This window comes from Gymnoscopelus braueri (assembly GCF_963280865.1).
Source record: "Gymnoscopelus braueri genome assembly, chromosome: 22".
Lineage (NCBI taxonomy): Eukaryota > Metazoa > Chordata > Actinopteri > Myctophiformes > Myctophidae > Gymnoscopelus > Gymnoscopelus braueri.
In genome coordinates this window covers 34,553,960-34,570,555 of record NC_137624.1, presented here as the reverse complement: position 1 = coordinate 34,570,555, position 16,596 = coordinate 34,553,960, and the positions used below count along the sequence as shown (strand labels likewise).

At 42.9% G+C, this 16,596-nt stretch overlaps 1 protein-coding gene across 1 annotated transcript in view; it reads left to right on the top strand.

The window, feature by feature from the left end:
* LOC308078746 (disabled homolog 2-interacting protein-like) overlaps positions 1-14,836 on the top strand; it is a 209,859-nt gene extending 195,023 nt beyond the window's left edge. Inside the window, exons 16-19 of the mRNA XM_080420079.1 lie at positions 1,350-1,487; positions 9,071-9,273; positions 10,285-10,372; positions 11,686-14,836. Of these exons, the coding sequence (XP_080276205.1) occupies positions 1,350-1,487; positions 9,071-9,273; positions 10,285-10,372; positions 11,686-11,853 (597 nt within the window). The 3' untranslated portion in view covers positions 11,854-14,836. The remainder of the gene's footprint in view (positions 1-1,349; positions 1,488-9,070; positions 9,274-10,284; positions 10,373-11,685) is intronic.
* Positions 14,837-16,596: the final 1,760 nt, after the last annotated feature.

Genomic DNA, 16,596 nt, shown 5'->3' with positions numbered 1-16,596 from the left:
ATTAATTCTAAACAAGTGGTTATTTTACTGCATGCTGTGTCTCCTGTGCAAAGTCATTCAACCACTTAAACCCCATATCGTCGCTGTCGGGCAGAAACCTCTTATCTCCATATTCTAACTTTTTGTGTTTTTCCATAAATTAGCGTCCGTACTTGATCATACTACAGCGTCACACAAAAGCATCAAAGGTAGCGGATCCGCAAGCTCGAAAGTTTCGAGCTTGTAGATCCGCTACTTTTGATGCTTCTGAAATTGAATCCTGATAAGTAACAGTTTTGGACATATGAGGTTTCCACCCGACAGAGACGATATACCTAATTGACCGGGGTCCCCCCCCCCCCCCCCCCCCCATCAACACCAAATCTCTTCACAGAAGAGCTGAGCTGAGCTTGTAGATCTGTTTGTTTTTTGCTGAATGTTCGCCCTAGAATAGGGACCCTAACGGTCCATGTTGTTGGCTCACTAAAGCAACTGAAGTTGTCTGTATTTGAGTTATTTGAATTGTACCTTCACATTAACAGAAACAGATGTGTTTAGTCATTTGAACTCGGATCTAATCAGCTTGTCCACCTTCTTGTAAATTGGGTTGTTCAGGTTGCTCAGCCTGTTCAAAGGCTTACAATCCACTGTTCAAGTATTTTGGCCATTCTATTGATCACTGTCAAGTCCACCACACACCCTCTGTGTTAGCACACACACACACACCCGTTACTGTTACAGACAGAGCTAATCACTCGCACACACACACACACACACACACACACACACACACACACACACACACACCACACCCACACCCACACACGCACACAGCCAGTCTTTTGCTGACCATCGGACTAAGGCCTACTCTGTTTGCTCTGTGCGTGTGTGTGTGTGCGCATACGTGCATGTGTTACAGTCAGTTAATTTGGGTGGTACAGTTAAGCGTGTGTGTGTGTGTGTGTGTGTGTGTTTTGAAAACACCAGTGCGTCCATATCACCCTGCTTTCAATCCAGAGACACCTCTTAGTTGTACCCATGTGCATTCCAAGCCTCCTCCTGCCTTGTGTTCTGTTGTTGTGTTTGCATTAGGGCTGGGCAATTAATGAATATATTGAACCCGACATTTAGAACCTCTAACTGAAATTGGTCATCTAGGTTAATTGAATAATAGAGAAGCAGGGTAAAAAACTACTTGTGCAACTTTTGTGTAACAACAAATCAGCACAGTTTGAAATAACCGTGATACTGATTTGAAGTCATATGGCCCAGCCCTAGTTTGCATGTTCCCCATCCCATTTGCAGCTCAGCTCATGTATGTTTGTGTGTGTGTGTTGTGTTGTGTTGTGTTGTGTGTTGGTTCCACCTAGGCCCCTTCCCCAGTGAACCCCAATGCGCTGGACCGCACGGCTGCCTGGCTATTGAATATGAATGTGCAGTATTTAGACCATGAGGGGATGGAGACCGAGTTACAGAGAAACAGAGAGGATCTGACTCAGGTGGAGAAGGTAACGACCGCAACCCCCCTCTTCAACCCCCCCAACCTCACGCTTTATCTTCTGCTCCGAACCGTCCGTTCAACCCTTCACTTTCAACCCTCTGTGACAATCCTCCTTCAACTCTCTTATTTCAGTGGTTCTCACACGTTTTAATTCCAAGAACCCCCCCCCGTCCCCCGTCAGTGGTGGAAATAGTACTGAAATGTTTTACTTAAGTAAAAGTGTCAATACCACAATCTAGAAATACTCGGTTACAAATAAAAGTCTGGTATTTAAAATCTAATCTTGAGTAAAAGTACAAAAGTATTGGCATCAAAAAATACTTGGAAAGTAGAAAAAGTAAAAGTACTCATTATGCAGACTGTCCCATTTCAAGTTCCCAAGTTTCCCACGTTCAATACATACAAATCTTTTGAAAATAGCAGCTCACAACGCGTCGCATCGCGACGCGTTGTGAGCTCGTAGATCGGCTATTTTCAAATAGCCAGAATATATACTGTATAAGGCTATAAAGTGGTTAATGTATGTTTTGTAATAATAATCAAAATCTACAAGTAACTAAAGTTTTCAAACAATTGTAGTGGAATAAAAGTACAATATTTGCCTCTGAGATGTAGTGGAGTAGAAGTAAAAATTTAAAATTGGAAATACTCCAGTAAAGTAAAAATACCTCAAAACGTTACTTAAGTACAGTACTTGAGTACATGTACTTAGTTACTTAACTTTACACCACTGCAAATTTTCAAATCCTTCGTCATACGGTCTGGAGCGACGGAAGCTCCGAAAATGATTTAGAGGATAAAGAAGATGTGACGCCTCCTAACATAAATACAAAATAATCGAAGCATATATAGCTTGCTGCTTATTAGAAATGGAAAGTGTAGAGTAAAATGTAAAGATATTTTAAAATACATTTTTAATAACAATTCGTGAACGGAAATGACGAACAGATGACAGCTTCCGTTCTATATGGAGTTCCAGACTCTAGCATTCGGAGATTGTGGAATAGTTGTCTGGCTACACGAGACTACCCTTCCAAGAAACCCTGAGGGTCCCTGGACCGTACTTTGAGAACCACTGCTCTATTTCTTACCTCTCATTTCCTCACCTTCTTAAAGGTGCTGTGATAATTTTTTTTGTAAAAATAAGTATATCTCTATATTTCTGTATAATTTATATAGAGTGTTTGTTCAATAACAGCGGTCTCCCCATCTCTCCAGCTCAGAAAATACATTTTCACGACGTGATTCCAATCAGGAGAGAGAACCTCATACAGGATGCAGGATAAACAAGAAGAAATTGGAAAGTGATGAAACAAATAAATGAGCAGACAAAATTGGAAGTGGAACACAAGCTGTGGGGCTCTCTCTCCTAGATTGGACCATGTTACTGAACAAACACACTATAGCAATGATTGCTATCAGAATATAGAACTTAACCCTTTTGTTTTAACCCATTCAATCCGGGAACTTATCTGTGTCATTTTAGATTTCAGCTATAGCCATTATTTTATACTTTTCAAGGCTATTAAAAAAAAAGCCATTTGATGACCAGCAGCAGCTCCGGTAGGAGACTCGAAAGGGTCAACTTTGAGTCTCCTACCGGAGACATAAGCATCTTTCCGCCAGTCACCAAATTATTGGCTCAGGAATGCGACAAAAACAAAAGAACTTCCATGAATTCAAGGCTTCATGGGGTGTGTAATTGATAGAAAATAAGTAATTTTTGGGGTGAACTATCCCTTTAACCTTTGCTTTTATGAAATCATCCGAGATCATCAGGGTATTCGGGAAGATTGAACGTGTATTCTATTGCTACTTTGACCACTTCAGATACTACTAAACTAATCGTAAAATAACTAATAACCGTAAATAGGATGTAAATGGCCTATTTTCGGTGCATGACACAAGCATAGAAGACAAGCATACTTCTATGATATCCAAATGACTGAAATCCAGTCGTGGCGACTGAGACCTGTAATCCATGCGAGTGTCCCTGCCGAGATGGTCATGACTCTGTGCCGTTCGAGTTAGCACACTGATAGTGCAGGAATCGGCTGTAATCCTATTTTTGCACGTAGTGCTTAATACAGACGTCTAGGATTGAGTCGACATGGAGATGTTGGTGACGTTTTCGTTGAGAAACGGCAACATTCAACTTAACTGAGAAATGTTCAATGCTAACGTTTTTTTTCCTTTGGCAACCAGGTTGCCTTGTGTCCCCTCCTCTTGTGACCTCTTCCATCTTAACTCCTTCCTTTACCTTTAAACCAACCTCTTACCATATTTCCTTCCTTGCCCAGGTCCACTATGCTGCCTTAAATGTTCAGTCACTTTTAACTGTCCTGTCCGCCTGTTTCCCTTTAAAACAGCTTCTCCTCCCACATTTGGTTTCACACACCACACATCCTCACCGCCTTACAACCAAGTCCTTACTGTTTCTAAAAGCAGCCCTGTACCCTAAAGCAAAAGGCGATTGTGTGTGTGTGTGTGTGTGTGTGTGTGTGTGTGTGTGTGTGTGTGTGTGTGTGTGTGTGTGTGTGTGTGTGTGTGTGTGTGTGTGTGTGTGTGTGTGTGTGTGTGTGTGTGTGTGTGTGTGTGTGTGTGTGTGTGTGTGTGTGTGTGTGTGTGTGTGCGTGCGTGCGTGCGTGCGTGCGTGCGTGCGTGCGTGCGTGCGTACAGTGGTGGAAAAAGTATTACATTTTTCTAGGACATTGGTTCTCAAAGTGGGGTCCGGGACCCCCAGGGGTCCTTGAGGGGGTTCCAGTGGGTCCCCAGCAAAATTTGTAATAATATTTTTTACCTTTTATACTTTGGCTATTCAAAAAATAGCAGATCTACAAGCTCATAGTACTATGCAAACCTTTGAATATATATATATTTTTTTTAAGCAAACATTTGTACTCAAATCTTTTCGTCTGGGGGTCCCTGGAACAAAATATTTGAGATAGGGGTCCGCGGCCAAATACATATCATTTTGGGGGTCCTTGACATGAAAAGGTTTGAGAACCACTGCTCTAGGATGAGCAGCACACTACATTGCTCATATAATCCAGCAACAAGAAACAAGAAATTTAAATAAACTTAAGCACTCAGAGAGATGCTAACACCCACACCTAGTCTCTGGAGACAGACGGTTGCCTCACACAATTTGAAGATGCTTCCGCCTAACAGTCTGTATACAACAGAAGAAAGAACTGAACATTTGCAGAAAATAAAGTTGACGCCCCGCCTCCCCCCCCCCCGACTTCCGTTTTGCCTTTCAAGTGGCATAAATAAACTCCTACCGTATAAATCAAAACAGTTGAAGCGAATCTTAGCTTTGCTGCTTTGCAGAGATGGAAATTCAAAAGCATATTTTAAAGACGATGTTTTGAAAATATTCTTTTTTTTTGTGAATGGAAATGACAGATGACAGCTTTTCCTTTTGTGAGACTTTTGGGGGAAGGCGTTAAGTACAGTACTGTCTGTAGCATTGGAAGATTGTGGAGAAGTGTGTCTGGCATGAGAGACTAAACCCACACACCACGTCCTCTGTTACGGTCATGGTAAATATGGTAAATATATGAACATTCAAAGACAAAAACACACGCACATCCTCCCGTCTTTGGTGAAAGCGGCAAAATCATGAAGCAAAAGAAGGGGGCTTGCATCTAACTTTTTTCATTTATTGGCCTTTCTGCCTTTATTTGGATTGTACAGTTGAGATAGACAGGGAGAGAGAGACGGGGAGCGAGTGTCACGCAGCAAAGGTCGTCAGGCTGGGGAATGGATGTGGTATGCGCCTTAACGACCAAGCCATCGGCGCCCCATCACAACTCACTTTTTAAATGCTCCAAACTGTACTCGCAGCGGCAGAAACGAGTTCAACGACGATGACGTTTCGACCTTGCGGTCTAATGTCGTTCTTGATTCTTGCTGCTTGTGAATAACGTTTGGAGCATTTAACCCATTAGGACCGGGAACACATCTGTGTCATTTTTAGATTTCTTTGGCTATTCAAAAAGTAGCAGATATACAAGCTGACAATATGTACTGTAGATCTGCAATTTTTGCAACAAAATATTTTACAAATGCTTTAAAAATATATTCGATACGATTTTTCAAAAATAGCAGATGTACATGTAATAGCAGATGTGCATGTAATAGCAGATGTACATGTAATAGCAGATGTACATGTAATAGCAGATGTACATGTAATAGCAGATGTACATAGCGCGGCACTCTGTGCTGCGCTACTCTCTGCTATGAGCTTGGACCAAGGAGATATGATTTTTCGAAGATCTAGACTCCTATCCACTTCCTTGTTAACTTAAAACTTAAAAATTCTGTATCTCGGCTCCTGAGTACTTTTTTTTTTCAATGAAAAATCTCTGGCAGTGGGCAAACGCGGCCAGAAATAATTTTGGCAGTCAATGGGTTAATGGATTAAAGTGAGTTGCGAGCCTCCTTCCGCTTCATTGTAAATATGAACTATATAATGTACTTACCTTGTGCTGTGACCTTTGACCAATAAAAAACAATAACCCCCCCCCAAAAAAAGCACATTATTTGTGATAACCTGCGACCAGCTTGGCACTTGAAATTAGGCTTTTTACTAGCTGTTGGGTTGCATATAAAAAAATCAATAGCCCAGGGCCCTGATCCTACCCCTACAACCCCCCCCCCCCAACTCATCTGCTTAAGTTTGATCCAAATCGAATCAAACACAGACTAACAGACACCGGTGACTACAATACACCCGCGCCGCCGGGCGGGCGCCAGGTGTAATGAAGTGAAAGCAACCAAAGTGGACATAAAAGTCCAACAGAGAGGCCACAGCCAAAACCTTAACTCTTTGACTGCCAGATCAGTAGTGTAATAGTGAACCACTGCTGCCAGCAAAAACAGCGATTTTACTGTACCTTTGAAAAATCATGGAATATTTGATGTGACCGCCGTCCTCACGGAGATCGGCTCATTACACACACTGGGTTGTCGTAGTATAGGGGGGAAAAATCGTCCGGTCGCGATCCTCCATTCAAGAGCTATGGCCGTTTCAATGAGGCTTGTTTTGGCCGTAAAGCAGGAGAAACGGAGATCTAGCAGAGATATGTCCATTTCACTGCAGGAAATAAACAGGAAGTAAACAATCTTTAATTTTTTTATATGACGTAATTTCCGGGTCTGTTGTCATCAGGCAGTGAAAGCATTATCCATAGGATAGGTAACAGCGCCATCTAGTGGAAAACCACTGAAAACAAAAACTCATCGTTGGCAGGGAAAGCCTTGGCAGAATTCGACGCATTAACGCGTCCATGGCAGGCAAAGAGTTAAAATAGCATCCTCAAGTTGAAAGTCATGGAGGAAAATAAGCGCGGGTCACATTACTGCACAGCAGGTGAGACAGCAGTCCCAGGTAATGGGCTGTGTGCTTTAAAGCTCATCCATGCCTGCTGTCTGCCTTCAGGCTTTTTTTTCCCCGTCGCAATTGATTGTAGGAGGGGAGTGGAGAGAAAAGGAATCAAAGAGTAGAAGAAAGAGAAAGTGGTGCGGAGCCCGAGAGAGGTCACTCGTTCTCCAGGCGTGAGGCGGGGGTAAGGGAGAGCCGGGGGAACATCGAGTGGATGGTGACAGAAAAATATTACTGATCCTAACAACATCCAGATTGTGTAATTGATCGTTAAGCACTTAACAACAACGCTTTGTGAGCTTGCAGATAGGCTATTTTCAGCAGAGAGATTTTGTGAAGAGGGTAAAAAAAGGAGAAGGCCTAGTATAGGCCCCTGGCAGACTCTGGTCAACAAAGTATATTGTCTCTGTCGGGTGGAAACCTCATGTCCAAAACTGTTACTTTTCAGGATTCAAATTCAAAAACGGCAAAGGTAGAAGATCTACAAGCTCGAAACCCGTTGCTTGCGGATCTGCTGCTTTTGATGCTTTTGTGTGACGCTGTAGTATGATCAAATAGGGCGTTCATTTACGGGAAAAAGACAAAAAAAGTAAGAATATGGAGATACAGTAAGAGGTTTCTGCCCGACAGCAACGATATAAGGTTTAAGTGGTGAAATGCAAACTATACTGAGGACTGATTATTGAGAACATAATTGTTTACAACTTGATCGTTGCTGAGTCGGCATCAGCCTCTTTTGCACCACCTCGGCACCGACGCTCGCTCGGCTGGCGCCTGGCCTGGGCCGCGCCTCTCGGGACTTAAAGCGTCCGCTACTGACAGCGCGCCTGCCTTGAAACGTCAAGATGCAACGTGGCTTGCCAGAAGAAGCGTACAGCTGCAACGTTTTGCCTCTGGCGATGGGGGGCTGTGTGCTATAAGGGTGGTGCTCCTATAAATCCAGGAGGATTTGCTTGGTCATTTCTCCTGACCAGCAGAAAGCCTGTCCAGAAAGCTCCCCAGGGGTACAGCAAGAGGTCAAGGAGAGATTTTCCAGGCTTATGTCCCTGGATGGAATAAAATTGTGTAGAGTTTGCGAATTGCATCCTCCTCTCCTCTCCTCTCCTCTAAAGCTCAGCGTCACCAGGGCTTTAGAGGGGTTTTTTTAAGTTACAATAAAATCAGCGACCAGGTTTGAGACGCTACTGTTCTCAATTTCTCACGGTTAACAATGTTGAGGTACGATTTGTTTGCAATACATGGTTTGCCATTGCTGTGTAAATGTTACAGTGCAGCTGTAACGGTATGCCTGACACCGACCACCCCCACCTACCTAGACAAATATGGAGTGTGTTGTCTATCTTCAATGTGTCATCATGGCATCAGGCGCAAACACATCTGTCAACTCTATATGGACCTCTAGAACAAACTCCATATATGGGCAGAAAAGGCCTGAAGTATACTGTATGGGCATATACTGATGACACCAGGGATCTCCATATATGGGCATTAGAGGGACAAGGACCGACAGATATAGAGATCTTCATATATGGGCTTATCGGTCGGATCGGCGGCGCGACGTAGGCCCTCACTCTAGAGCAGGGGTCTTCAACGTTTTCAGCCCAAGGACCCCTTAGCAAAGAGGGACCCCCACTACATATTGTATAAAATTGTGTTGCAAATTAAACTTTTTGATAGATTTCATAGTGTCAATGTGTATTTTCAGACAGTTAACCTTTTAAACTCTCAATATTTAGTCAACTTGACCGTTGGCTCTGTACTTGGTCTGCTCTTTTTCCCTCTACAACCAATAGCAGATCTACAAGCTCACAACGCCTCGCAGCGCGAGGCGTTGTGAGCTTGTAGATCGGCTATTTTCGGCTGGTGTTCCCCATCACACAAAGATTTTGGCGGACCACCTGTAGTACCTCTGAGGACCCCCTGTTGAAGACCCCTGCTCTAGAGGTTTGGGCCCCGAAACTCCAGTGCTGTGTATCTCCTCAGTCGCTGCAATGGCACGAAGCAGCACTAGCTATATTGGAGAGCCCGACCGATGCCAGATTTTTGGGGTCTGATGCGCCGATACCGAATTTGGAGAGTCCTAGACCACTGATTATAGATGTTTCGATCAATATTTTGTTAAGCAAAACAATGATTATCACGTGATGGACAGTAACAGTTCTGATGGACATTAATCGTCCTCTCCATCTGTCTGTGCTCAGTATCAACAGGAGATCATGGTGCTGCAGGACAAGCTGCGTGCGTCCGTACAGAAGCTGGAGGAATACGAGTCTCGTCTGAAGGGGCAGGACGACCAGGCCCAGAAGGTTCTGATGGAGTACCAGGCCCGACTGGAGGAGTCCGAGGAACGCCTGCGCAGACAGCAAGACGACAAAGACCTGCAGATGAAGGGCATTATCAGCAGGTAGATAACATTTTATTTGACTATTTTACAGGTTCTCAAAGTGCAACTACAATTATTTGAAAACTTTAGTTACTAGTTTCTTTGTAGATTTTGATTATTATATCAAAACACACATTAACCACTTCAGCCCTATATACATTGCGGCCATTTGAAAATAGCCGATCTACAATTCTACAACGTCCCCCCGATGTGGCAGGTGAACCAGTGGGATTACAACAGCAGTGACAACACAAATGTGTGTGGAGAAATTAATTGGCGTAAAGACTAAATTGGGAGAAAAGAAAAAAAAGAGAACATGTGTTCATGAGTGGCTCAGACACAAAAATCCAATAATGCAAGTCAAATGCTAGAGGCCACTTAGTATTATCTGTGCATTACATCACATATCCAGCTGAGAACGGAGCCCCAGACATGGAGCCAGAGGATCAGACATTAGGTGTGTCTTTGATGCCGGGGAGGTTAACAAAAATGTTGTCTACCACAGAGCACTTAAAGCCTAAATGAGTCTGAACAGCTGAGTACATGCTCTTAGGGAGAAGTGTACCCAACTTTCCAGCGCTCGTTCAAAAGTCCATCCATGTAGTGGTTAGTAGTGGTTAGTAGAGACTCATTCTACCCACACAGAATACCAAACACAAGAGGGTACCTTATTTATATGCACTTAATTTTTCCAGAGTGTAAGTAGATTGGGAAGTAGCATTCTAGCCTAGGCTGAAATGTTATAAATACAATTTTTACCATTTTTTTATTTGCCATTTTTTAACCCTAACACAAAAGCCTGAGGTGTCAAACACCGACAAATTGCAGATCTACAAGCTTGTAGAGCACAATTAACCAAGTATAAATCAGGCATAACTCTTAGCCCCAATTCCTTAATGCCTAATCCTGAACATTTTCTTAATGATAAGCCTGTCAGTCTCCTCAAAACATCAAGACCACAAACATCACCATGTCCTTTGTGTTTCACCAGGTTAGTGTCAGTGTATTTACTCATTGTTTGTGTTTCACCAGGTTAATGTCAGTGGAAGAGGAGCTGAAGAAAGATCACTCAGACATGCAGGCGGTGGTGGACTCCAAACAGAAGATCATTGATGCACAGGTCAGTCAAACGGCGCCATCTGCTGTGCAGCGAAATCCCCTGCGTTTGCATGGCTTCATTCAAACCAGTTGTTTGCTAGATTACTCCTGGACACACACACACACACACACACACACACACACAGACACAGACACACTCTCAGTCAGTCAGTCAGTACCCATTTTAGACAGCTTACCCATAGACATAAATGATCGTAATTGTGGAGAGACCTCCTTTTTCAGTAGACATACAAGAGGCATGCATACATTAGGAGGCGCGGGGCTCATGTATATGAATGCCTGTGTTCATGGGAAGTTATTATACTCGAGTAACTTTGCGTCTGGAGACAAACATGCAGCACTACCACGGTAATGAGCTGTCTGCCGCAGTAAAGAAACAGAGGGAATGAAAATGAAACGCTCATTAATGGGGAGAGAAAAGACTAGGAGTCAATTAGAGAGTTTCTTGCTTGGCTGCATGAGCTCGCACTGCCATGGAGACTTAGCCATGCTACAATAAACATAATCAGTACTCCTCATACTGCACGGTAAAATCCTCAGTGTTAACTGAACTCTGAGTACAAATAGAACCAAATGGACCCATTTCCAATATATACTGTAGAATCGTGTTTTTTTTTTAATCCACAGAGCTTTTAAAAAGGTGTGGAATAAAAGAAAAAAGGAAGTAAAGAAAATAACAACTTTGTCGGCCTGAAAAAAATCCAGAATTATTGTTTCGTTTACCTTCGTAAACCAAACCCCCCAGAACCGCGGTAGAACAGTGAAGCTGCCGTCGCCTGGTGGTCAAATCTGGGATTGCAATACTTCCGCATTTAATAATAATAATACACTTTATTTGTATAGCACCTGCAATACAATTAGGGAAAAAGTACAACTAATTTAACAATAAAGCAAAAAATAAAAGCAAAAGCATAAAACAACATTAAAATAAAAGCAAACATTTTTTTAAACACTACTGCACGTGCTTATACTGTTTGAAACCCTAGTGCGCCTGCTCGGTGCTCAAGTCTTCCGCATTTGAGAACCAAATGTTGGTGCTTCCGGGTTCAACTTTCATTGAAATGAATGAAACAAGCAATACTAACCAATAGTAATCACAGAACAACACGTTCACAAAACACAAAGATAAACGCTATCAAAGGTTCAGAAAAGGTTGAAAAGCAAAATTACATCAATTCATTCCGATTCTATTTGGTCTTCCTTGCGTTGGACTTGCGGTGTGTGTGTGTGTGTGTGTGTGTGTGTGTGTGTGTGTGTATTTTGTTAACATACACATAATGAAAGCTCTTGTGTTCTCTGTGTGTGTGTGTGCAGGAGAAGCGCATAGCGTCGCTGGACGCCGCCAACGCCCGTCTGATGAGCGCCCTGACCCAGCTGAAGGAGCGCTACAGCATGCAGACCCGCAACGGCATCTCTCCCACCAACCCCACCAAGCTGCAGATCACCGAAAACGGAGAGTTCAGGAACAGCAGCAACTGTTAGACCGACATTTGACTGGTGTGTGTGTGCGCGTGTGTGCGTGTGTGTGTGTCTGCCTGCGTGTCTGCGTATGTATGATTAAGAGGGAATGCTGTGCCTATAAGAAGACACTTCCTTTTACGGACGTTAATGCTTAAGTTGTACGCCGTCGAACGATGGTGTCGCGTGCCGGGAAAAAAAGCCGATCTACGACGCTCACAACGGGTCGCGACGCGACCCGTTGTGAGCGCCGTAGATCGGCTTTTTTTTCCGACACGCGGCGCCATCATGCGACGGCGTATAAATCTGGCTTAAGCGGTGTAAGAGTGTGAACTTCCACACAAACAAGAGGGGCCAACCAGAGGAGACAGGACTTCCGTTTAACAGAGAGAACGACCCCTTCAATGGACCAGATTGATCACCCAGAGAGGGCCTTCGATGCGAGGGTGACGGTCGGAGGAAGCTTGTAGATAATGAACTCGAAGCAGCAGCAGCAGCGTCGGTCGGTCGGTCGGTCAGTCAGTCGGTCGGCCTGTTTTCGACGCCGTAAACAGTTGCTGGGACAATTTTGAACCGTTGTACCCACCACCACACCCCCCCCCCCCACCCCGGGACAAACCACTATATTAATCAACAAACACACAATGAGCGTCAGAGACTGTCACCCCCAAGAAGCAACCCTCCTCTCTCTCTCTCTCTCTCTCTCCCTTCCTACCTGACAACCACATGGACCTAGTTTAAAAAGACAAAACAAATGGTGACAAATAACTCTACAGGACTGGGAGAAGATTGTTTTCCAGTCCTATGTCCTTTTTTTTCTCCTTCTTTTTTTTTGGTTTTTAGAAAAACAACAAAAAAGATATAAAAAACAACAACTAGGAGATTAAAAAGATATTTTTTAATCCAAAACAATCAATCAACTCACTTTTCCTTTTCAGTCCTTGGGTGTGTTCCAAAGTGCCCAACTACCCCTACTACCCCCTTTCCCCTCTCCCTACCCCCCCCCCCCCCTCCTCCCTCGCGACCATTGAGGTATAGCTTGCAACTCCCATGTTAGTGCACTTTGTGAAAGATATTGGTACATGAGAAACGCCTTAAGAACGGAACACACCTCGTCTTTACCCTGCCCCCACCCCCCCTACTTCCCTGCAAAAAAAATAAAGGCACAACTTATACTGTGGATTTGTAAATGGAAATATATATTGTACAAAACACATCACTTAATGTATTATAAACACTAAAGTAAAGAAAATGAATTCTATGTGATGCTATATTAATGAAATTGAAATATAGATGTATGCATTTTGTTTTCTCTTTTCCTCTATAGAATATACAGTACATACATAACTATATTTGATAGTATCAAATATGAAAAAGCAGCCCTTTATTTAGGAGTGAATTCTTTATATGTTGTGAGTTTTAGTTTTTTAGTTTTAATCATTTTATTCCTCCCCCCTCCCTCTCCCCCCCTCCTATCGAATGACTGAAGCTTTTATGTGCTGTATGGATAAATGGCTAAAAGAGCAGTGATTGATCGGCACCATTTTGTCACGCGCCACCCATCAGTCAAACACAATCTGTATAACTCTTAATCCTGCCCTGATGCTTTAAAACTTTTGACTGGGAAGAGTCTGCAGCTATAGCAACGTAGAATGCACTTCAACTGATGTGTGTGTGCATGGTGTGTGAGCTCACACATCACAAGCGTGCTCACTCTCCTACTGGCGATGTGACGCGCATCACTGCTCTACCTGACAAAAGAGATGGTTCTGTATGCAGAGCCATTGAGATGGAAAGAGTTGCGTCAGTGGGGTTTGTCAGAAACCCCCCCTACAGGTTCTCGTGGTTTCACGTAATCACGCGAGCTTCATCCATACCTATTATGAGGAGTTTGACGTTTAGAACTATTACTGTAGCGTTTGGAACGACATGCTGTCTGCGGGCAGCCAAAATGGTGCTGAATCTGTGCATAAATGCAGCATATTTCGCCTCGGCAATGAATTGATTTGTTTTAAGCAAGCACAGCCCCACAATATTTGTTTACATTATCCACCATTGCTGTAAAAAAGAAAATTGGCCAGATTGGATGGATTGAACGAAGATGACACAACTCTTTCTTTTCTCATAGTATTTGGGTTTGTTTGTCTGTCTGTTTGTTTGTTCTTCCGGCCAGCTATTGTGTTTTATGTTGGTTACATGACCCCCTCCTCCGTTTTTTGGGGGGATGTCGGCCATGTTTCTCATCCGTGTAGCACGATTTGGGGGGCTAAAAGAGAGGAATGTGTTTTAGACACTCGGATGTTATTATGCTAATACACTGGACTGGTGGGGGTCGTTGAAACGACTGCCCCCTATGAAGTGACATTCTTCTCTGTCTACCTGTTCTTGTCAGTCAGTGGTAAATGAGGACTGTGACTCCATTCATCCTGGTGGCATACACTTACTCTTCCACTTTTTATGTCCCTCTTCAAGCACGATTTTATACTTTGTCGTATGGCAGCGAAAATAGCCGATCTACAAGCTCACAACGCGATGCGTTGTGAGCTTGTAGATCTGCTATCTTCGGGCGTACCACACCGGTATAAATTGCGCATCATCGCCCACCCTCTCTTCTGAATGTGAAGATGCTGAGTCACAGGTGGTCTTAAAACGGGGTGTGTGTACTCTCTTTAACTCTAGTCGATCTTGTCATTGCCATCAGATTCCATGCCATTTTAGCATCTATATTTTGTATATTTTTGTATTTGTTTTTCTTACCTTTTAACAGACCTACGATATACAGTAAAAAGCGTGAGAGTCCGAGCATGCTTCATCCTGGCACTGTAGCCAATGGTAGTGTCAGTATCACAGTTTTTTTTTGTTTTTACTCGCCAATAATAAGATGATGTTGATGATGATGATTGAGATGGATGCTGCAGATGTATATGGTCACTATATGAAAAACTGAGTGTATCATGAGACTGGACAAGCCTGAGAAATTGTAAATAAAATGTTCACAATATTTTTATCTTATGTCAACAAGAGTTTTTTTGTTTTCTTTTGTTTTTGTAAATGTTATCTTGTGCTCAACTCTGCTGTATCGATGCTATTGATATTGTAAATAATATATAGCTCAATCATCTGTCGCCATTGCTCAACACCTATGCATTTTTAGCTCACCTTCCAATCAGTATACTATACACACCTTGTTAAAACTCATGTTTTGTATCGGAGTCTGAACATTTTCCCTGACATCAGTAGACAAAAGTGACTAGAGGCGACGGTCGGGATAACCTTGGATTAATACTCAATGTTGGTTTCAGAACAGGAACGGGCTGAGTCCAAATGGCCCCGATGTACGACAAAATGCTGAGAGAATCGCAAGCACAATCCCATTTTCTCACCGGTCTAGCCTCATCATGAAAGTACAAGATCGATGCTTTAGTCGCCCGTTTTTTTTCCTGAGTCGAGTGTAGAAAAGAGAATGGCATGACCAGCTCATTGACACAGCATTAGATCAGGCGAGGATAACACCACAAACATTGAACTTTGGGGTGTGTTTTGTTACTGTACATATCGTCTCTGTCGGGTGGAAACGTCATTATGTCCAAAACGATGATGATTTTCAGCATCCAAATTCAAAAGTCGCAAAAGTAGCAGATCCACAAACTCAAAATGCGTCGCTTTGCGCCACGTTTCAAGCTTGTGGATCTGCTACTTTTGATGCTTTTGTGATGAAGCTGTAGGATGATAAAGTAGGACATTAATTTACGAAAAAACGCCAAAAAAAATCTAGAATATGGAGATGAGAGGTTTCTGCCCCACAGCAACGATATGTTAAAATTGCATTAAACCCATCCTAACTGTTAAAAACGGTTAATACAGCGGCCGGGGAGCAGTTAGCGATTTAAGTGTCTTGCTCAGGCACACAACAACAAAGACCGGGGGAATGAACCAGTGACCTCCTGATTCCCAGATGGCCATATCCCATTCAGCTGTAACACACAATAACACAAAGAAAAGTGAAACGGTGCCCTCTCGCCATGTTTATTTTATTCTTTTATTTGATCTGCCAGCTATTTGTTTGTTGTGCCCAAACATTCCTATCTCTGTTCCGCTGTCACCGATTTTAGAGTCAGAGACCCTATAAGAAGAGCCGTGATGGATCATGCCTGATTTAGACTTGGCTGCGTATATATGGCCCATCGAAAATAGTCTATCTACAAGCTCACAATGTGTCGCAGAGCGGCACGGCGTGCCGCTTTTATTTTTTTGGGGTGTGCGACACAGGCGTGCAACTGTGAGGTATAGATCACTCTTCAGTCTCAGTAGCTATGTCCACTCATAGTGCAGTCAGACCCACACACACACACACCAAAAAAAAAAGATTAAATGTCTATAAAAGTAAAAGATGTTGTATGTTTTCTAATATCTTGTAGAAAAATACTTTTGTAAGTATGTTGAAAGTAAAAGTATTTGCTGGATTCTGCTTCCTTTAATGACGGTGACGAAACAATAATGTACAGAGGAATTTTGTGTTGACGATAAAATAATGTGGCTGTGCAATTTATGTACATTTGCAACTAGACTTATTAAAGTTTTATTTAGCTATTTTAAGTCGTGGCTTTATGTCTTTCTTACCACCAGGGGGTGTAGTGGGGTCACTTCTAGGTAACTGGATATTGTCAAACAGTCCAACTCATGTAAATGTTTTGTAATGCAATACAGATTGCAGATAACAGATATCATCTGTCTTCTCCAAATGACCATTCATCCATTCACTTTTCT